General features: G+C 38.9%; 1 protein-coding gene across 3 annotated transcripts in view; it reads left to right on the forward strand.

The window, feature by feature from the left end:
- The window catches only part of Lrriq3 (leucine rich repeats and IQ motif containing 3), a 116,591-nt gene that overhangs the window by 33,328 nt on the left and 59,797 nt on the right, over window positions 1–23,466 (forward strand). For 2 of the 3 annotated variants that reach the window (XM_036190398.1, XM_036190399.1), the window contains exon 5: window positions 2,493–2,652. The exons of the other annotated variant lie outside the window; for it this stretch is intronic. In XM_036190398.1, coding sequence (XP_036046291.1) covers window positions 2,493–2,652 — 160 coding nt within the window. The remainder of the gene's footprint in view (window positions 1–2,492; window positions 2,653–23,466) is intronic. 3 annotated transcript variants of the gene reach the window in all.

Consider the following 23,466-nt stretch of genomic DNA (forward strand, 5'->3'; position numbering starts at 1 on the left):
TTCCTTTTACCATAGTCTTTTGGGGCTTTTATCACAGTACTTATTCCAATGCAGATCTATTCTTGATCTACTCTTGTAACGTATATTAACTGTGATTTCTGATAGTAGAATCTTATTTTTTACATTTCACCTTACTGAAATCTCCATTTGAAACACTGTCTTCTTATATATAGACACTATACCCTAGAAATTCTAATGTCACTGACTCTTTCCAGACCTGGCTGTGTTGCCAGTTCCTTTTTTAGCATAGTTAACATTCTTATTTCATTGTCAAGACTTTAAATTATGCACTGTAACAGGTTAGGGTGCTATACCACATGCAGGAGTTACACTGTACTGAACAAGTTTTCTAGACTCCTTCAGCTAGAGTACATTTCCCTTGAACCATGAAACATTTTCCTTCCTTCCAGTGCCCAGCCTATCGTTAATGGTTCAGTACCACAGCCTTGCATTTTTTTAAAGATTTATTTATTTATTATGTATACAGTATTCTGCCTACACACATGCTTGCAGGCCAGAAGAGGGCACCAGGTCTTATTACGGGTGGTTGTGAGCCACCATGTGGTTGCTGGGAATTGAACTCAGGACCTCTAGAAGAACAGCCAATGCTCTTAACTGCTGAGCCATCTATGGCAGCTGTAGGCTGAATATCCTGCACAGTCTTTCCGGTCAACTTAATTTACTTTGCAAGATCAGGCAACTTTATGATTCATGTTCTCATGCTCTGATCCCATTTCTGGGAAAACTTTTGTGCCCTTTCCTAGAGCAGGGATGTGAGGTGAAAGGACAGCCTTCTTCCAAAGCAGGGTGCCAAGCTATGTTGGCCAGCTTGGCTGGTGTGTCATCGCTGGCCTATGTGTCCCTGAAGAGGGGCAGTCAGTGCTCCAGTGTTCTGTACCTACTGTACCTGAGCTGGAGCTTTCTCGAGAGTAGAAGCAGAGGTAGAAGGGTTTGGTCCCTACAGTCCTCAAGTTTTCATTATGTCCTTAGCCATGTTTATGTAGTTAATGGTTTGTTTTTACATAATCTATCTCTACTTAGATAACATAGGCTTCATGGGATATGAATCTTTCTCTTCTCACAAAGCACATTGGGGCATATGGAAAATAATACCTTTTCATGAAAATCCATGCTTTTATTTACATTTGACAACTGGCTGATCATGAGAGATTACATCAAAAGTTTCTCTTGTGGATAAACATGTTCATCTAGATGCATCACTGGTTACACTTGAAAGTGAAGCCTGAGGGAAGAGTGTAGCTGCTTAGCATGCTCATATTTTTACTGTGTTCTGCTTGCTTTCATGCCCTTTCTTCCCCATGTGCTGAATGCATGTGGAGCAAGAGGGAACAGCTTTGCAAAGCAGATGCCCCTCCAGAGAGGTATACTGTGACTCTGAACTGTTAAAGGTTTTATTGTCTTGATATACCTTATAATGATTGGGAGACAAAAACATTGAGAATAGAGGAATAAATAGAGCCTGTTTATGATGTAGGAATGCTGTGTTGTTTGGATTGCTTTGTTTATGGTATTGCTAAACATAAATTTTCTACTTAGCTTATCATTTTAACAAATGATCTTTTTGTCACATAAGATGGGTGTTTATATCAAATTGGCTTAGCTCACTTTGATATACTTTTGCAAAACTTGCATAAATAAATGGTGCCTGCTGTGCTTTGTCTAATCCCTTTCACTTGTCCATTTGTACAGTAACAGACTTTTCTTCTAGTCATGCGTTGCTGTGATGAGAGATGTAAGCATCATCAGTGTATTCCCACTCTTTGCTGGCATTGCTGGTATCTTCTCACTAATACTGACTACTGTTCTCTGTAATCAAAGGCAAGGCTGACCTACCTTTTTCTTTTAATTGTAAAGGACCAAATGAGAATTCTAGCACAATGTTGAATAGGTAGGTGAGAGAGGATATATCCAGTATTTTACCATTAAATGTGATGTTAGTTTATAGATAGCATTTGTGAGACAGTATTTCATTAAATGCACAATAGGATTAAAAGGTAAATGTGATTGCCTATTAGTGTGACTAGTGGAAATGTCACAATTCTTTTGTGGCTTATGTTCTGAGGATATCACTGCTCTGTATACTTCCTCTCTATTCACAGTTGGGGTCAGCCCAGCGATACCCATGCTGCAGTGCAAGCCACTTCCCTAGATTGGAGACAAGACTTGCCACCCATCACTTGCTTCCCAGTGCTAACCCATCCTGCCAGCCCTTCCAATGTCCCTTACAGCACAGATGGGTATACGGACTGGGCTATGTTTAGGTGTGTGGTGCATACATTCCCCAGCCTACTCATCTTAACGAATGTATGAATGTTGGTGGCATCCTGTGGCTCTTGAATAGCAATAATGTAAAAACAAATGTTGCATTGGACTTATCATTGTGGGTGCTAAGATACAGTTAAATCATAAGTATTTGTCACTTTCTCAATAAGAAAAAAATTAATAATTGTTTTCTCCTCCGTTATATTCAGCCCCTTTTTTAAACGTAAAAAGCCTAAAGACAAAATGATTAGGGTACTTGAAACAAAATGGATCTGCATAGGTAGAAGACATGAAGACAAATTCTTGGAGGACATATTCCTTCTCAAGCCTGAGTCTCACATGAAAGGGAAGGTTGCACACTGGAAAAAAGTAAGTAGAACTGTCTTCTTACATGCTGATAATTTACAGCACTGGGGTGTGGTTTGCGTGTCTTCTCACTTAAGTAATTTTTGTTATGTTGTTAAGATGCTGCTTCACAATCTATTGGTGTCAGAAAATCACATGAATGACTATTATATACCAGACACTGTACTAGCTCTTTTGATTGTGGTTTGTAATTTATTCCCCATGGGATAGGTGCATTTATAAACAGCTTTGGAGCCAGGTGTTCTGACACATGGTTGCTGCCTCCAATATTTTGGGGGTTTTATTTTTGCCATATGTTTGATCATGTTAGAAGTGAAGATTCGGCAGTGTTGTAAAAGTAACTGTGGTTACCCTTGACAACCTCCAGAGTTGGGTGTTTGTGATGTCTGTGTGTACTGCACATGGGGACTGTTCTCGAGAACGGCCTGGGCTCCATGGCATGATGGGAAGAGTGTCACTTCAACATCCATATATTAAATAGAGGTTATGACTCTCATCCACTCCTCAAATCTGATGGCTGTAGCTTGAATACAATTATTATTTTAAAGACAAATGTACACTACCCTAACCATTTCCTTCTCAAAAATCAGTGTTACCTGTGGGAACTTGTTCCACAGGACAGGACATTCCATGAACTTGCTGCTCATAGGCAGGAACAACAATAAAGAGGTTCTGTGGCCACCATCTGAGTGGCATCTGCTCATACAGAGACTCTTTACTAGTGTTGCAAACTGACAACCAATGAGTATATGGTACAATATGTATGTTAACCTAACATACATCACTACCACATGTGTAAGAATTAGAGTATCAACTGTTGTTTAAAGATTATATAATATTGGTGAAGTTTCAAAGAACATAGCAATGGGCTTGCAAACATCTTGACTGTTATGACATTTTTGCTAAAGTATGCAAAGTTTAAAAGTGCTTTAAATTTCTTTCATGTGATTAATAATTTTGTTGATCATCACTACTAATGACATTTAAATATCATTCTTTCATAGCTTATAAATATGTGCACTCTCTCATGTGTTGCCAGTGTTTATACTCACTATTCACAGGCCATCATACAAGCTGTATTCATCTAAGTTTCTTAAAATAGTTGTGATAATTTTTGTCAGTTTCACTTATGAGGAATTACTTGTTCTATTTAGAATTGGCTTTCAATCTTTTTTCAGCCCAAATGGCAATTTTATATAAGATTTTATACAAACTTGTTTTTCTCAACTTACTGAGAAAAATTATACGTGGTTTAATAGCTAACAGATCAGTTCTTCATGGAGGCTTTGGCCCTGTAAAATTACAGTAAGTTAAGTAAGCTTGATTATTAGATAATCACTCCATTATTATTATTTGTGGACATGGTCTCCTGATTATTTTCTTAAAGGTAGGAATTTCAGAGGTGATGTGATGTAGAAGGGAACCACCCTCACTAGATGAAGGGACATTTCAGCAGGGATGAGGACAGTGCTCTGTCCCCTTTTCATATGCACCCCTCCTGCCTCAAACCATACTTAAGATGGTTCCATGTTTGTGGGGAAAAAAGGAAGACACTGCTAAGTAAGTGTGTGCTGGCAAGAAGCTTTCTGCTTCACTCTTAGGAAGGAATATGTCAAAGTACTATTCATCTCTCTTGCTGAGCATACTAGGCCCAGGGTCCCATCTCAAGATTGGAAGCATGAAAAGTGGACTGTTTATCACATTGTCTTCACTTTCTCTAGTTTCCATAAACCAGATTGGCTGTCTATGGATAACGTAACACTTCCATTGCCCTAGTCTACTATCCCTGGCTGAAGCACACCATTCATCATATATATATATATATATAAAGCTCCACCTGCTATCTGGATATTTTCTTGGTGAGATGTAGTTCTCTCTCTACTATTATAATAGCTAATATTTGTTTCTTGGCCTGCAAAGGCAGAGAGGAATACTCATCCTCAGAACTATTATATTGCCCTGCCTAGGGATGCATTACATCAAAAACTATGAAGGTAGTATTCCTTAGTGCCATGTAGAACATGGTGGCTGCCCAGTCAAATGAGGGTGTGTAATTTCATGCATCTGAGAACTTGTCAATTTGTTGTTATTGTTCTAGCATTTTTATATGTGGTAAATTCAGAGAAATGGGGAATGGGAGAATAATTCTTATTCTTATGGTAAATGAAGATGCACTGAACCTGTTACCTGCAGTTTTCTTTATTTAATGCACAGTGATATTGCAATCACAGGCCCATGTCACACTGCAGAGACAGGGAACTGCTCAGAACACCTTAACATGTTCTTTGGTTGTCACTGAGTTTTAATTTTGTTTGTGTAGTTCTTATACTATGAATGTACGAAAATAGTTTTGTTTTTTGCGTTTTGTAAATATTTTGAATTATGCTTACAGACTAGAGTTTTATAAAAGTATGTGTTTTTATTTTTCTATTCCAGATTTATAAATTTTAAATTATTTTAAATTGATTTTGTTAGTTCCTCTAATATGCATTACAAAACGATCCTTTTTTTTCTTTTTCCCAAATCATACTTTTAAATTTTTTCATTGTTTTAATGGGTTAGACATTCAAGCCAAATATTATATTGGGTATCATCTGTCTCTTTGACTTAACTGACAATATCCCAGTGTTTTCCTCCTTAAATGTGATACAGTCTCTCCCCACACTAATAAAGCAGTCTTACAGAGGTTCTGGTTTAAACATGAAGAGTAAGTGCCTTCTAAATACCACCACATGCTCTCCTCAGGGGCTTCAGGAGTCACTTTCAAATATGTTTACACACTGGATTAAAGCTGGAAACATTCTGTAACTTGGTACTGTGTTTTCATTGCTGAAATAAGCCTACTTTGATTTCAGTTCTGTTTGAATTTTAGGATTTTTTTAAAAAAAATCTCTGTAATCATAAATGAAACTGTATTACTTTTTGTGCTTGCCTTTTGAGATGTCAGTATCATGACAATGACCAATCTTTGTAACATATGACATCGAATTCTCTTCCATTTATGTTTTGTTGTGAGTATTTGCTTTCTTTTCTTCTTCTTTTTTGTTATTAATTAATTTTTTAAATTTATTTTACATCCCAACCACAGTTTCTCCTTCTTCCTCACCTCCAGTTCCCTCCCACTGCCTCCCTTCTGCCCATCTCCATCCACTCCTCCTGTGCTCTATTCAGAAAGAACAGGCCTCACTTGGGTGTCAACAAAGCATGGCATATCAAGTTGAGGAAGGACTAAGCTCCTCTCTTTGTTTTAAGGTTGGGTGAAGCAACTTAGTATGGGGAATAAGTTCCCCAAAGCCAGCTCAAGCATTAGGGATAGGCCCTGATCCCATTGCTAGGACTCCTACAAATAGACTGGGTTATACAACTGTCACACATATGTAGAAGGCCTAGTAGCTCCCTAGCTGTCAGTTCAGAGTCTGTGAGCTTGTATGAGCCCAGGTTAGTTTTTTCTGTGGGTTCCCTTTTGATGACCTTGACCTCCCTCCCTTATACAATCTCTCCTTCCTTTCTTTGACAAGAGTCCTGGAGATTGGCCCAGTGCTTGACTGTGGATCTCTACATCTACTTCTATCAGTTACTGGATGGAATATTTCTGATGACAATTAGGGTAGTTGCCAATCTGACTACAGGAGATGACTAGTTCAAGCACCCTCTCCACTATTGCTAGGAGTCTTAATTGGGGTCATCCGTGTGGATTTCTGGGTGTTTCTCTGGCATCAGGTTTCTCTTTAACCCTGAAATGCCACCCCCATCAAGACATCTCTTTCATTTGTTTCCCCCTCCATCCTGCCCCCAACCTACCCAACCCAATCCCTCATGTTCCCCACATTCTCAGTTTACCCAGGAGATCCTTTCTATTTCCACTTCCCAGGGAAATCCATGCATCCCTCTTTGGGCCCACCTTGTTACTTAGTCTGATTGGGACTGTGGATTGTAGCATGGTTATCCTTTACAGCTGTTATCCACTTATGAGTGAGTACATGCCATGTTTGTCTTTCTGGGTCTGGGTTACCTCACTCAGGATGATTTTTTCTAGTTCCATCCATTTCCCTGCAAATTTCATGATGTCATTGCTTTTTATAGCTGAGTAATACTCTATTGTGTAAATATACCCCATTTTCTTTATCCATTCTTCAATTGAGGGGCATCTAGGTTATTTCTAGATTCTGGGTATGAATAATGGTGCTATGAACATAGTTGAGCAAGTGTCCTTGTGGTATGATTGAGCATCCTATGGTAATATGCTCAAGAGTGCTATTTCTGGGTTTTGAGGCAAATTGATTACCAATTTTCTGAGAAACCTCCATACTGATTTCCAAAGTGGTTGTACAATTTTGTACTCCCACAAGCAGAGGGGGAGTGTTCCTCTTGCCCACATCCTCTCTAACATAATCTGTCATTTGTGTTTTCTTTTTTAAATATTTAAATATTATTTATTTAATGTATATGAGTGACCTATCTTCAGAGAATCAGATCCCATAATAGATGGTTGTGAGCATATTATTGCTGAAAATTGAACTCAGGACCTCTGGAAGAGCAGCCTGTACTCTGCTGAGCCATCTCTCTGGCTGTCATTTCTGTTTTTGATCTTAGACATTCTGACAGGTGTAAGATGGTATCTCAGAGTCACTTTGATTTACATTTCCCTGATGGCCAAGGATATTAAACAGTTCTTTAAGTGTATCTTGGCCATTTGAGAATTCTCTCTTTAAACTGTTGAGAATTCTCTGTTTAAATCTGTGCCCCATTTTTTAATTGGATTATTTGATATTTTGATGTCTAGCTTCTTGAGTTCTTTATATATTTTGGAGATCAGCCCTCTGTCAGATGTAGGGTTGGTGAAGATCTTTTCCCATGTTGTAGGCTGCTGTTTTGTCTTATTAACAGTGTTCTTGCTTTACAGAAGATTTTCAGTTTCAGGATGTCCCATTTGTTAATTGGTTGATCTCAGTGTCTGTGCTACTGGTGTTCTATTCAGGAATTTGTCTCCTGTGCCAATGAATTCAAGGCCACTTCCCACTCACTTTTTATGAGGTTCAGTGTAACTGGATTTATTTTGAGGTCTTTTATCTACTTGGACTTGAGCTTTGTGCAGAGAGATAGATATGGATCTACTTGCAGTATTCTTCATGTTGACTTCCAGTTATGCCATCACCATTTGTTGAAGATGCTTTCTTTTTTCCATTGTATAATTTTGGTTTCTTTGTTGAAAATCAGGTGTTCATAAGTGTGTGAATTTACATCAGGGTCTTTGATTCAATTCCATTGAGCTGGCTGTCTGTTTTTATGCCAGTACCAATCTGTTCTTATTACTGTAGCTCCATAGTAAAGCTTGAAGTCAGGCATCGTGAAACCTTTGGAAATGCCTTTATTGTACAGGATTGTTTTAGCTGTCCTTTTTTTTTTTCTTCCAAATTTTGAGTATTGTTCTTTTAAGGTCTGTGAAGAATTGTGTGAACTTATACTTATGACTCTTTCATTTATTCTGTTCTATTAAAGGTCTGTTTAATGGAATCTAATTGGAATTCTTGGATGTGCTCTTCATTCTGAAGATATCTGAGGTTTCAGTTCTGATTTCACTTTGTCCCCAGGACTTTCCTCCTATCTTCACCTTCTTTAGTTCTCCTAATGCAAACATTTTCCTTACATAATTTTGTCCTGTACCTCTCACGTACATTTCCTCTGATAATTCAGAAGATCTAGCTGATAGTATAACCTCTTCAAAAATAGAACCTATCTGAAAGCTCTCTGGTCTACTCTTCCCACTGTGATTTAGTTCTTCCACTTCTGATAGGTTGTTTTCTGGTTTTTATTTCTCATCCATATCTTGAATTACTGTTTTTGTTATATTGTTTGCATTCTGTTACATCTCACTGAATTGACTTAAGATCATTTTATGTGACTTTTTAAGTGTACTTTTCAGATTTTGTTCTAATTGACATAGGTGTCTAGAGAACCTTTGTGCTTTGGAAGGTTCCAGTGAACATACATTGTATGGTGTGTTCATGTCTTCCATGCTCAGGATACTGTTGGTATAAAATGGATATTTCACTTAGTTGGAATCTAGGGTGGAATTTGAATGGATGATTGAAAACACCATTTCTTTGTGAGTTACTATCTTTGACCAACAGTGTCTGTAGGTGATATCTAGAAGCAGTTCATGAAGGGCATTGAATGACTTTATAGGGTGCATACACATTTATACCTGTGTTTCCTCATGCTCCACAGAATCAAGCCCTAATTTCAACATGAGGAAGCAGCTAATTCAGTATCAGCAGCATGAAATATAGAGACAATGATATGGTAGCATTGGTAATTATGGCCTTAGTTATGTCAGAGTAAAGGTGGGATGTGCCCTGATCTGTCATGTGAGGGAACACACTTCTAATTTATAGGCTATGAATCCATTCTCAGGTCCTATAGGATGAGCAAACCCCTACAGGTTTGCTGCAGTCTGAGGAGTTTGTCACTATGGACCTGTGAATTTGACCCAAAGAAGACCTTCCTTATGTTGCATAAAATGATTACACTTGATGCTATGGCTTGTATTTCATGACCCACTTTCACTGAGCTTCAGTAACTCCCTCATAACTGGCCATGTACCAGTCAAAAAGCACAATTAGGAGCAAGGGTATTTATTCCAGAATCCATGGACTATGGAAGAAATATTTACTTGTTCTTTCTGACTTTGTATGAGTGATATTTGAATATATGTCAGTAACTTTTTACTTATGTGGGGTTTGCACATGTAGGAGAAATTTCATGGGCCTGAAAGATTAGACATAGTAAGTGGTTCTGGGGTTGTGGTCTTGGTATCCATGCTTTTTGAGCTTCAGTCAACATGCAAGAGTATCTCTAGGCTATGGAGGTCCAGTTCCTCAAACTGCGAACCAGGATGCATATCTGAACACAATACAAAAGGCATGAAACACTTGGAAATAGTGAAAGGATCCTGAATATGTAATGCCACAAAGTAATAAAAAATCAAGCACATAATGTATCTGTGGAATCTCTGGTAGCTCCTTGCCTGTTCCATTGAGAATTGACCTTTCACAGTGTTTTATGGACAAGCATGGGTAAAGCTGGGGCTTTGCAACAGTGGCTACAATCTCAGTACTGACTAGGGTACAAGTGGATTCTCCCTTGATTTGTGGAGAAAGTTTGGGTATGACCTGGGCTGTAACCACAGCAGCCACTAGTCTTGAGGCTTCAGGATACCAAGAGGACTGTCCTCCCTTCTGGGAGCTGTGCACCAGCTCAAAGTTACTGTCTAGGCTAGAAGTCCCCCTGCCTGCTCCCACTGTGGTTCCATTCTTGGGTTAGGAGAGGTCCAAACTGGAAGCAAAGGGGTCATTTTAAGATCAGTAAGCTCATCAAACTGGATTCTTAAACTCATAAACTATTATGTTGACAGTCTGCTGCTACTATTGATATTTTTGGTGCTTTCACACCTTTATCTGACAGGGTAGGGTTTTTAACACATAGCTGTGGAGCCAGGATTGAAGCTGTGAATTTCTCATTCTATATGGTGTGAAATAGGAATTTGACTTCATTATTTTATATGTAGATGTCCAACCATTCCAGCACCATTTCTTTAGAAAATTACTATTGCACCAATTGTTATGTTGGTCTCTTCAGATTTCATATCCTAATACATGATTTACTCCTAGATTATGTAACTGTTTCTTTGAGGTCTGTGTCTAACTATGTAAGAATTTTGACATTTCAAAATTTTGTTGAAAGTATTCTACTGAAGATGACCAACATCTAAAGAGTCTTTAGCTATATAGTTTCACCAGTGTCTCCTATTTAAACTTCAAACCCATGTTTATTTTTAAAAGACTTCATATGTATATGAAGTATATATATATATATTAGGATGTTATGTGTTTACTTGTCTGTGTGTGTGTATGTGTTTGTTTGTGTGTGAGTGTGTGTGTATGTGTGTGTAGACCAGAGATCAACTTTGTAATGTTGGTTTACTCCAACTTTAATGCTTTATGGGGATGGACTAGCTTAGGTTAAGCAGCTTTTGTGGCAAGTGTTCTAACCCACTAAGCCATCTTGCTGACTCCTATAATTCAAATGTTGCATATCATTATACTCAGGTTAAAAAATCACCACACAAAACCACACATGTACTCATGTGCAGGAATAATGTGCTATTTTACTTTCTTCTGAAAAATTTTCTTGAAAACTTTTCAGTTCTCTATTGGGCCTTATGGAGAGTATGCTCCAAAGCCTCCTCCAGTGTAAAGCAAGAAAATCCATGAAGGTGGCGAGGACTAGACATTTTCTATCTGAGGGTATTTAAAAATAAGTTTCTATCTGACTGGTAAAATAAGAAAACACACATGCTTTCTGATGTTAGCTTTCCCTTTTACTTCATTGTAAAAATGGTCTCTGACTCTTTCTGTCTCCACATTTCTACATATCTCCACACTGCTACATTCTATACATACAGCTATCTGTCTTTCTTTACATACATATGGCCACACATCTCTATACACAGTTACATCTGTTTTCACATGGCTATACATCTTTCTTTTACATACATTTCACTTCTACATATTTTTGCTGTACAGCTTCCTCTTCCTTGTTTCCACATAGTTATAAATCTCCACACAGCCACAGGTAAACATCTCATTTACACAGCTCTCTCACCATACATCACTTTCCACAGTTCCTAGGCACAGCTCCTCTACGAAGCTGCAGCTCTTCCATTCAGTTCTCTCTCTCACACTCACTCACATACACATACTTCTTCATTATTCACTCACTCTTTACTCATTCACTCTTTCATCCACTCGCTCCCTCACACTTCTCTAATGCTTCTTCTGTAGTAGAAATCTTAACAGGTCTTATTAATAAGAATAAACCTGAGGTCAGTTATTGGGGTGAATGCTGGAAGATCAGAGAGACAGAACAAGCCACAGCTTCCTCACCTCGCCAGTTCCTCAGTTGGTCTTATTTCCTCAGACTGGAAGCTTCTGAGTCCTCATCCACATGAATCTCAGCTGAACTGAGCTGCTCCAAAGCCTGAATGCTTAACCAGCCAAATGCTAAACCAGCTAAATGCTTCTAGTTTCTGGTCTTCATGCCTTATATATCTTTCTACTTTCTGCCATCACTCCCTGGGATTAAAGACTGGATTTCTGGGATTAAAGGCATGTGTCACCATGCCTGGCTGTTTCTAATGTGGCCTTGAACTCAGAGATCCTGAGGTATTTCTGTCTCTGGAATGCTAGGATTAAAGGTGTGTGTTGCCACTGCCTATACTCATGTTTAATATTGTGGCTGTCCTATTCTCTGACCCCAGATAAGTTTATTAGCCTGCACAATATTTTTGGGAACACAATACCACATTTCCCCTGTTTTTGTCTAAAATTTAAAAAAGCTTATAGCTAATACAAGAAAAATCATATCCAATAAGTATATACAATATACATAGTCAAGATTTACATTAACGATGTCTAGTCCATTAACATTTGACAGATTCAGATAAACAACTCCATTAATATATAACAATGTCCAGTCCAGTAACATTTGATAAACTCAGACAAAAAATTTTTCATTACTTATCCTATTTAAAACAAGTAGTTCCTTTTTGAAAATATTTTTTCTTTTCATAATAGATTCAGTAATCTACCTTTTATCATTTTTATATCTTCTCCTTTTTCTTTTTAGTGTAGATTCAATCATCTACCCATTTATCCTATTATTCCTTTATCTTTTTTCTCAGGGTAGATTCAGTGATCTACCTCATATCTATAGTCTCCCTTTTCTTTTTTAAACAAAAACTCTATTTTTTGGGTTAATTGTCAAGTCCTGTGTCATTTGTCCAGCCGCTGCATAATGAGAAAGTGCAGGGCTTATTTCAAGTCCTTGTTCAAGTAGTCTGTCAAGCTGGATCATCTCAGCTAGCCATCTCAAAATTGTCCTAAGCAGTTTGTAGTCCAAAGTCAATCTTTTGGTGGTGTTAATCAGCTTAATGGCTTTATCATAGTCCATGTGGAATCACCTTTGTGGGGTCCAGTAATCTTTTTGAAGATTTCAAAGTCACTGTTAGGCAAGATCATGTTTTCCTATAGATTTTTTTTTTTTTTTGCCTCCTCTGTGGTTTGGAGTAATCACAGTCTGATAAATGTCTGTCTCTCAGAACCATGAACTTTCTTCCCTAGAAGAGAAAATCTTCACAGCAATTTCTCCCCACCATTTGTCTTGCCAAATTTTTCCAAACTGACCTTTGCTGATTCTTTTTTGTAGCATGATGGTCCTGGCAATTCTTCTCTGAACAATTACTAGTAAAACCTTTGTCCCAAGTAGCAGCATCACCGCAGTCACCAACATGATGAGAAGAAACCAGCAACTCAGAGCAGCAGTCACTGCCTCCATGGTCCCACTGCCACCGTTTGTAGCTAGTCCCCAGCTGGCCTTAGCTTCTTAGCAAGCCTCCCAGGCTGGCCTCAAACTCGGGATCCTCCTGCCTCTGCCTCCTTCGGTAAATCCTACCAGTGTGTGCCACCACAACTGGTCGAGTGTAGCTCAGGCCTGAGCTGCAGCTCACAAGGCCCAGGCAAGCAGCTTTTTTGCAAATTTGTACCACGAACGTTGGGTGCCAGATGTAGATGTAACTATCTTGTTAAATAAGAAACACAGAGCCAATTGCAGAGTTAAAAGCCAAGAGGTCAGAGCAATAGCTGAGAACTGAAAACCTTACCCTTCACTGCTGCTCTGTCTTTCCTCTCCGCAAGAGACTTACTTCCTGTGTCCTGTCTTTTATATAGACTTTCTGTTCTGCCTTCTCATTGGTTGTAAACCCAGCCACATGACCTCCTCATCACTGCCTGTCTGTATATACACAACGACTTAATTCCCAGGTGTTGTTTATTGCTAAATCAAGGCCAGGCTGTTTACATCAAGACAGAGTACTTGCAGTAGCTCCCTTTCTGCACATACCCTGCAGGTCTTCCATGGTTGGTATTGAGATTAAAGGTGTGTGTCACCATGCTGGCTGTATCCTTGAACACACAGAGATCCTGCCTAGCTCTGCCTCCCAAGTGCTGGTCTTCTTCATCTCTCACTCAGTACACACACACACACACACACACACACACACACACACACACACACACATTTCACTCACATACTGCAGCAGCTCTCACATAGCTCTACAAAGCTTCTCTCTCCACACCACAGCCAAACTCTGGACAATTATAAGTTACATTTTCAGGGCCCTGCCCATTCTCAAAACACAAGATAAGTCACATGTTTCTAATAATGTCACATTGACCCATGCACATAGTTCTAAGATGGTGAGGGTTCCCAGACGTTAAACAGTTGGCTGAACCTTGACAGTCAGGGTATGTGCAGAAAGGGAGCTACTGCAAGTACCCTGTCTTGATGTAAACAGCCTGGCCTTGATTTAGCAATAAACAACACCTGGGAATTAAGTCTTTGTGTATATTCTGTATGGGCAGCTAAGTCTGTTTTGGAATAGTTCTGAGGTCTTTGCAAAATGTGTGAAAGGTTGTCTTTGAGACTGAGAATACTGTTACTTTTCTGTGTCAGTAAAGAAGAATATTCTGGTAATATTTCTGTTCATCATAATTATACAGCTTAAACAGAAATCCACAGCTAAATGTGTGCCCAGAGATGTAAAACACACTACCAAAGGATTGTGGAAAGTACACTACAGCTTTTCTTTTATTTTTTAAGTTTTTACACCTTTAATCATTCTTTTTTTTATACTGACAATTTTATATTATTCTTTATTAAGAATTTTTTTATTCATTCCACATACCAACCACAGATCCCCCCTCATCCCTCATTCCTCCTCCCACTTCCCCAGTCTCCCCCCAGTCCACCCTTCATTTCCTCCTCCAAAAAGTTATAGCCTCCCAATGGGGAGTCAGCAAAGCCAGCACATTCAGCTGAGGCAGGTCCAAGCCCCTCCCCCTGCATCAAGGTTGTGCAAGGACCCCTGACGGTGGGAACAGGATCTATCCCTGGTACATGAACTGCCTTTCTGGAGCCCATTGCCTATGGTGGGACACCCACAACTGTTCTGATTAGGGAAGCATAGCCGTGGCACCTGAGAAAGTCACAGTAAGCAAACAACAGGTTCCCACAGCCAGTGGCCCCAGGGCTCTGCCAGGTGGGGCTCCCCATAGGGAGTTCTATGCCTGGTGGGTGGACTTGTCACACACTAGCTGTCACCTGCTGTATTCTCCCATGGCCATTGGCAGTGCTCAGTGCATGGAAGGATAGAAATCATCTTACAGAAAGTTATTTATAGTTGGCAAGTAGGAAGGCTATCCAGTCCCAGAGGCAAATAATTTTCCATTCATAGAAATACTGGTTTACACCATGGGTAGGTCACAAGGTATAGCAACTATATTGGCTTTATAAGTAAAACAGCTTTTTCTTCCCATAATTTAAGGGTGTTTTTTTTCCCTCTCTCTCTGTATGTGTGCTCACCTAAGTTTATAGCTGTAACTGTTAATAAGAGCATATATACATGTATATTACATGAGTACAAAATTTCAAATTTTACTTAAAACTTTCAATTCTGGGCCAGCAAGATGGCTCCCTAGGTAGGGGCTATTGTGCAGGCTGATGACCTAGGTTAGAGATCAGGACACACTTAAAGGTGAGCAGAGCAACCCAGCTCTACAAAGTTGTTGTCTGACCACCATGTACTCACTCTAGCATCTACATGTACACACAAAATTAAAACAGTAGTAGTGATAACTTCTAAAATCTTTTTAAAAATTCAAGTTTTATGCTCTGTCGCCACTCTTTCCTGCCTCTGTGGCATCTTGGAAAATCCAGAGTGGGATACTTTTTCTTTAGGAAATTGTTCTTTAGGTGAGGAAATAGGTTAACACAGAGAAAATGGCAGCATTATGTGGTTGACTGGAAGCTCCAAGGCCAGAAATGAAGTATCTTTGCTGAAAAAAGAAGGACAGAGCTATGGAGGTTAGAAAAAGTGTGAATTGGAAGGAAACTGTCCCTATTACATAAGAAGTTCATGAGGCAGTGTTGCTTGAAATCTAATATGATCTTATAAATAAAAACCCCAGATATTGGGGTAAATGCTGAAAGATCAGAGAAACAAAGGAACGCCACTGCCGTGTCTTACTTCACCAACTCTACGAATCCTCTGACTGAATGTTTTGAGTCCTCAGATGAATGACCTCAGCCTAGACAGCCTTTAGTTCCTGTCCCTTCATGCTTATATACCTTTCCCCACCTAACCGTATCACTTCCTTCTTAGTGCTGGGATTAAAGATGTGTGCTTCCTAAGTAAAGACATGAGACCTTAAGTACTGGGATTAAAGGTGTGTGACTTTAATCTGTTTTTCTGTCTAGACTGAGTCAGTCTCATGTAGTCCAGGATGGCTTTGAACACACAGAGAAATGGTATGGCTGGGCAGAGAAAGGTATATAAGGCATGAGGAGACAGGAACTAAAGGCTGTTTTGGCTGTGGTCTTTCAGATGAGGACTCAAAGACATTCAGACAGAGGATTTGTGGAGTCGGCCAGGTCAGATGTGGCAGTGGCTTGTTCCTTTGTTTCTCTGATCTTTAGACAAATTTTATTAGGCTACACAATATATTTTATTAGGACACACAAGGCAGAATATAGACAGAAGCAAGTTGATTAGAATCATTAATGAAAATTTTAATAATTATAAGGAAATTTGAATGATTATTGGGCAAGAAAGATACTTGTCTCTATTTTAATACCACATGTGTAGCTGTGTGCATAATGACTCTTCAGCACTTTCAATTAGGAAGTCACATTTGTTATTCAGACTGTTTCATAGGCAACAAATGTTAGGATTATCATTTAATTGTATTATGATTTCAGGGAAACAGTAGGGGAAAAAGGTTCTTCATTGGGATCAAGCCTTCTGGGAAGGAAATGCCACAGTTGACACACAGTCATGCCTGGGCAATAAAGCCTGGCAGGCTCTGCGTTCTGGTATTCTATGGGCCTTGGAAACTTGGGTTTGCCTTTTCAGTCTCCTTTGCTTACTCATGTGTTGTTAACGATATACTAGAGCTAGTCCAATCTCTTCCCCACTCTCTTCATTCTTGATTGTTTGCTTCTGCCAAATGAAAGCCTACTATTGCTTACCTGTGATCCCCTATTCCCAGGTTCTTCAAGATGCTTCATATTGAGTTCAAACTTCCTATAAATTTCAATCTTGACACATTGTTCTAACTCAAATTTAAACATATACTTTATCTTTGGTTCAAGGTGTTTGTGTATTATATGAAAAGAGTTAGGTGACAGAAAGGATGGGGACTTGACTTCCAGGACAGCATGAGACAAGTGCCTGCAAAGCAGTCAGTCTGGTAATAAGGACTAACTAGTCACTATCCCTGACACAAGAAAAAGTTGGTAACAGCTATGGAATATTGGCAACATTTACATCAAGTCAGGCTCTGACAGGAAGCTTGCATAGGTGTTTATTTCAAGATAGATCCAAGCACCGGCATTTGCCTAAGCTCTATCTTAAGAAACTGGGAAAATTTACCAAGGCAGAAAAAGATGGGGAAAGCTCAGGATGAAGTTAAAACCAAATTGTTAGCATTGTTCATTCAGCTATTAGCAATAGCAAATTATTAGAAAAGTTTTTTTATAATTTTTTATTTAAAATTTTGTTCTTTCCTTTTATATACCAATTCCTGTTCCCCCTCCCTCTTCTTCTCCTGCTGTTCTCCACCTACCCATATCCCACCCCCATCCCCTCCTCATAGAGGCTAAGGCCTCCCTTGGGTAGTCAACACAGGCTGGCATACAAAGTTGGGGCCAGACCAAACGCCTCCTCCCAGCATCAAGGCTGAGTAAAGCATTGTACCATAAGGAATGGGCTCCAAAGAGCCAGTTCCTGTACCTGGGGTAAGTCCTGGTCCCATTGCCAGGGGACCCACAAACACATCAAGCCATGCAACTTTCACCCACATTCAGAGGGACTAGCATAGTCCCATGCAGGCTCCCCACCTTTCAGTCCAGAGTCCACGAACTTCCACTTGCTCAAGAGTCAACATTTCTGTGTTTTTTCTCATCATGATTCTGACCCCTCCTCCCCCCACTCTTATAATCCTTCCTTCCTCTCTTCAAATAAACTCCAGGATCTTGACCAAGTGCTTGGCTGTGGGTCTGTGCATCTGCTTACATCAGTCAATGGATGTGGGTTCTATGATGACAATTAGGGTAGACACCAATCTGAGTGCAGGGGAAGGGTAGTTCAAGCACCCTCTCCACCATTGCTATGAGTATTAACAGGAGACAATCCTGTGAGTTCCTGGGGTTTTCCCTAGCTGCAGATATCTCCCCATCCCCTTAGTGGTACAGTCTGTCAAGGTATCTTTTTCATTACTCTCCCTCCCTGTCTCTCCCCTATGTCCCCACCTCCCATCCCCTCCCATCCACTCCTCTTTATTCTCCCATCCAAGTTTGCATAGGAGACCTTAACTCTTTCCTCTTCCTGGGGGGCGATCCATGTGTGTCCTGCTTAGTGTCCTTTTCTTTACTTAGATTTTCTGGGGTTATGGATTGTGCCCTGGTTATCCTTTGCTTTGCATCTAATATTCACTTATGAGTGAGTAAATACCATATTTGTCTTTCTGTGTCTGGGTTACCTGACTCAGGATGATTTTTTTCTAGTTCCATCCATTTGCCTACAAATTTCTTGATGACATTTTTTTAAGCGCTATGTAATATTCCATTGTGTAAATGTACCACATTTTCTTTATCTGTTATTCAGTTGAATGGTATTTAGGTTGTTTCCATGTTCTGGCTATTATGAATAATGCTGCTATGAACATAGTTGAGCAAATGCCCTGGTGTTGTGGTTGAGCATCTTTTCGGTATATGCCCAGGAGTGGTATTGTTGGGTCTTGAGGCAGGTTGATTCCCAATTTTCTGAGATACCACCATTCTGATTACCAGAGTGGCTGTACAAGATTGCATTCACACTCATAGTGGATGAGTGTTCCACTTACTCCACATCCTCTCCAACATAAGCTGTCATCTGTATTTTTTTATCTTAGCCATTCTGACAGGCATAAGATGGTATTTCAGAATCGTTTTGATTTGCATTTCCCTGATGGCTAAGGATGTTGAACATTTCCTTAAAATGCCTTTTGGCCACTTGAGATTCTTCTGTTTAGAATTCTCTGTTTAGTTCTGTAGCCCATTTTTTAATTGTGTTATTTGATATTTTGCTGTCTAGTTTTTTTAGTTCTTTATATGTTTTGGAGATCAGCTCTCTATCAGATGTGGGGTTGGTAACAATCTTTCCCATTCTGTAGGCTGCCTTTTTGTCTTATTGGAAGTGTCCTTTGCCTTACAGAAGCTTCTTAGTTTTGGGAGGTCCCAATTATTAGTTGTTGCTCTCAGTGTCTGTGCTACTGCTGTTATATTTAGTAAGTGATCTCCTGTGCCAATGCACTCAAGGCTACTTCCCATTTTTCTCTTCTCTGAGGTTCAGTGTAACTGGATTTAGATTGAGTTCTTTGATCTATTTGGACTTGAGTTTTGTGCATGGAAATAGATATGGACCTATTTGCATCCTTCTACATGTAGATGTCCAGTTATGCCAGCACCAATTGTTGAAGATGCTTTCTTTTTTCCTTTGTATAATTTTGGCTTCTTTGTTCAAGAATCAGGTGCTCATAGTTGTGTGGATTAATGTCAGGGTCTTTGATTTGATTCCATTGATCTATTATTATAGCTCTATAGGGGAGCTTGAAGTCAGGAATAGTGATGCCTTAAGAAGTTCCTTTATTGTATAGGATTGTTTTGGCTATCCTGTGTTTGTTTGTTTGTTTGTTTGTTTGTTTTTCTGTATGGAGTTGAAATTGTTCTTTAAAGGTCTATGAAGAATTGCATTGGGATTTTGATGGGGATTGCATTGAATCTGTAGATTGCTTTTGGTAAGATTGCCATTTTTACTATGTTGATCCTATCTACCCAAGAACATGGGAGATCTTTTCATTTTCTGATATCTTCTTCAATTTCTTTCTTCACAGACTTAAAATTCTTGTCCTACATGTCTTTCATTTGTTTGGCTAGAATTTCCCCAAGATTTTTTATGTTATTGGCTATTGTAAAGGGTGTCGTTTTTCTAATATCTTTCTCAGCCCATATATCATTAGCATATAGGAGAACTACTGACTTTTTTGAGTTAATCTTGTATCCTGCCACATTACTGATGGTGTTAATCAGCTGTAGGAGTTCCCTGGTAGAATTTTTGGGGTCACTTATGTATACTATCATATTATTTGCAAATAGTAAAAGTTTGACTTCTTCCTTTCCAATTTGTATTTCCTTGATCTCCTTTTGTTTTCTTATTGCTTTAGCTAGAACTTCAAGTACTATATTGAGTAGGTATGGGAAGAGTGACAGCCTTGTCTGGTTCCTGATTTTAGTGGAATCCATTTGAGTTTCCCTCCATTTAATTTGATGCTGGCTGTAGGCTTGCTATAAATTGCCTTTATTATGTTTAGGTATGTTCTTTGTATCCCTGATCTCTCCAAGAGCTTTATCAAGAAAGGGTGTTGGATTTTGTCAAAGGCATTTTTAGCATCTCATGAGATGATCATGTGGGTTTTTTTTTTCTTTCAGTTTGTTTATATAGTGGATTACACTGAGAGATTTTCATATGTTGAACCATCCCTGCATCTCTGGTATGAAGCCTACTTGATCATGGTGGATGATTTTTTTTATATGTTCTTAGATTAGACTAGTATTTTATTGAGAGTTTTTGCATCAACGTTCATGAGGGAGATCGGTCTGTAATTCTCTTTTCTAGTTGCATTTTTATGTGGTTTGTGTATCAGGATAACTGTAGCCTCATAAAAGAATTTGGCAATGTTCCTTCTGTTTCTATTGTGTGGAACAATTTGAGGAATATTGTTCCTAGCTGTTCTTTGAAATTCTGGTAGAATTCTGAACTGAAACCATCTGGTCTGGGAATTTTTTTTTGGTTGGGAGACTTTTGATGATGACTACTATTTCCTTAGTTTAAATTAAATTCTTTATCTGATCTTCACTTAATTTTGGTATGTGGTACCTATCCAAAAAATTGTCTATTTCTTTTACATTTTCCAATCTTGTAGAGAACAGGTTTTCAACATACGACCTAATGATTCTGTGGAATTCCTCAGTGTCTGTTAATACATCACCCTTTTTATTTCTGATTTTGTTAATTTGGATATTCTCTCTCTGTTTTTTGGTTAATTTGGATAAGGGTTTGTATATCTTGTTGATTTTCTCAAAGAACTAACTCTGATTCATTGATTCTTTGTATTGTTCTCTTTGTTTATATTTTATTGATTTCAGCCCTCAGTTTGATTATTTGCTGTGGTTTACTCCTCCTGGGTGAGTTTGCTTCTTCTTGTTCTAGAGCTTTTGGGTGTACTGTTAAGTCGCTAGTGTGAGATTTCTCCATCTTCTTTATGTAGGCACTTAGTGCTATTAACTTTCCTCTTAGCACTGCTTTCATAATGTCCTATAAGTTTGGGTATGTTGTACATTAATTTTCATTGAATTCTAGAAAGTCTTTAATTCATTTATTTCTTCCTTGAACCAGTCAGTGGTCAAGGAAGCAGTTGAGCATTGTTCAATTTCCATGAGTTTGTAGGCTTTCTGCCTTTTGTGTTGTTGAATTCTATCTTTAAGGTCCTATAAGATACAGGGGATTATTCCATTTTTAAAAATCTATTGGGTTTTGTTTTTTTACTGAGTATGTGGTCAATTTTGGAGAAAGTTATGTGGGGTGCTGAAAAGAATGTATATTCTCTTGTGTTTGGGTGAAATATTCTATAGATGTCTGTTAGGTCCATTTGAGGCATAGAATCTGTTAGTTCCCATATTTCTCTGTTAAGTTTCTGTCTTGCAGACATGTCCAGTAGTGAGAGAGGGGTGTTGAAGTCTCCCAATATTAGTGTGTGGGGTTTGATGTGTGATTTGAACTTCAGTAATGTTTCTTTTATAAATGTGGGCGCCCTTTTATTTGGGGCATAAATGTTCAGAATTGAGACTTACTCATGATGGATTTTTTTGAAATGCCCTTCTTCATCTCTTTTGATTTATTTTAATTTGAAGTCTATTTTGTTAGATATTAGAATAGCTACACCAGCTTGTTTCTTAGGTCCATTTGATTGGAAAGTTTTTCCCAACACTTTACTCTGAAATAATATCTGTCTTTAACGTTGAAGTGTGTTTCTTTTATGCAGCATAAAGATAGTTCCTGCTTTTGTATCAATTCTGTTAGTCTGTGTCTTTTTATAGGTGAATTAAATTCATTGATATTAAGGGATATTAATGACCAGTTATTGTTAATTCATATTATCTTTTGTTGGTAGTGTGCGTGTATTTCTCTTTTTGAGGATTAACTGCTGTTGTGTTTTCATGGGTGTATAGGACTTCTAGTGCTTCATGTAGGGCTGCATGTGTCGATAGTTAGTGTTTAAATCTGGTTTTGTCTTGGAATGTCTTTTTCACTCTGTCTGTGGTGATTGAAAGTTTTCTGGGTTTATTATAGTCTGTTTGGTTTCCTATAGATTTCTTGTATCTTCATAGGTATTTCCTTCTTTAAGTTGGGAAAGTTTTCCTCAGTGATCTTGTTGAATATCTTTTCTGTGCCTTTGAGTGGGTATTCTTCTCCTTCTTCTATCCCTATTATTCTTAGGTTTGGCCTTTTCATGGTGTCCCAGATTTCCTGGACATTTTGCGTTATGACTTTTTTGGCCTTGGTATTTTCTTTGACTCACCAATCCATTTCCTCTATTTTATCCTCTACACCATAAATCCTCTCTTCCATCTCTTGTGTTCTGTTGGTTATGCTTGCATCTGTGTTTCCTGTTCATTTACTCAGATTTTCTATTTCCAGCATTCCCTCTTTTTGTGTCTTCTTCATTGTTTCTATTTCTCTTTTCAGGTCTGGAGCTGTTTCCCTCACATGTTTAATTTCTTTTTTCATGGTTTTCTTGGCTTTCTTTAAGGGATTTATTGATTTCTTCCAATTTTTATTTGTCTTTTTCTTAATTTCTTCCAATTTTTTGTTTGCCTTTTCCTCCATTTCTTTAAGGGAATTTTTCATTTTTTTCTTGAAAGGCCTCTAGCATCTTCATGAAGCTTTTTTAAATAGTCACTTCTGTTTCTTCTACAGTGTGATGTTCAGGTCTTGATGTTGGAGGAGGGCTAGGTTCTGGTGATGCTGTATTTCTCTTTATGTTGTATGTATTTTTGCATTGATGTCTGCCCATCTCTTTCTCTAATAGATATGAGGTGTCTGGGTCTGAGCAAGTTGCTGTTGGTCCACTCTGTGCTTGTTGTGTTTGTGTCACAGGGCCCCTCTAGGTCCAAACGTAGCTCTTGGTCTAGTTGGAGCTGGGAGATGCTGTGTCTCAGGGAGCTGCTCTTGGCTCAACCCAAGCTAGTTGATTCTGTGACTCATGGAGCCTCTCTTGGTCTAATCAGGGCTCTTGGTCCAGTCAGAGCTGACAGATTCTGTGTCTCAGGAGGCCTCTCTTGGTTCAATGAGAGATGGCAGATTCTATGTCTCAGAGTCTCAGAAAGCCACTCTTGGTCTAATGAGGGCTGGTGGATTCCCTGTCTCAGGAAGTGACTCTTGATCCAATGAGAGCTGTTGGTTTGGTTTCTTTGCCTCAGGAAGTTACTGGGCTCTCAGGCAGATGGGTATTGGGGAAGGGTATGTAGATTGCAGGGTCTCATGGGAGTTTTTGGTGGTGGTGCTTCACACAGGATTTTTCTCTGCTGGCAGGCAACTGGGGC

This window comes from Onychomys torridus, chromosome 6, assembly GCF_903995425.1.
Source record: "Onychomys torridus chromosome 6, mOncTor1.1, whole genome shotgun sequence".
In the NCBI taxonomy this organism is placed as follows: domain Eukaryota; kingdom Metazoa; phylum Chordata; class Mammalia; order Rodentia; family Cricetidae; genus Onychomys; species Onychomys torridus.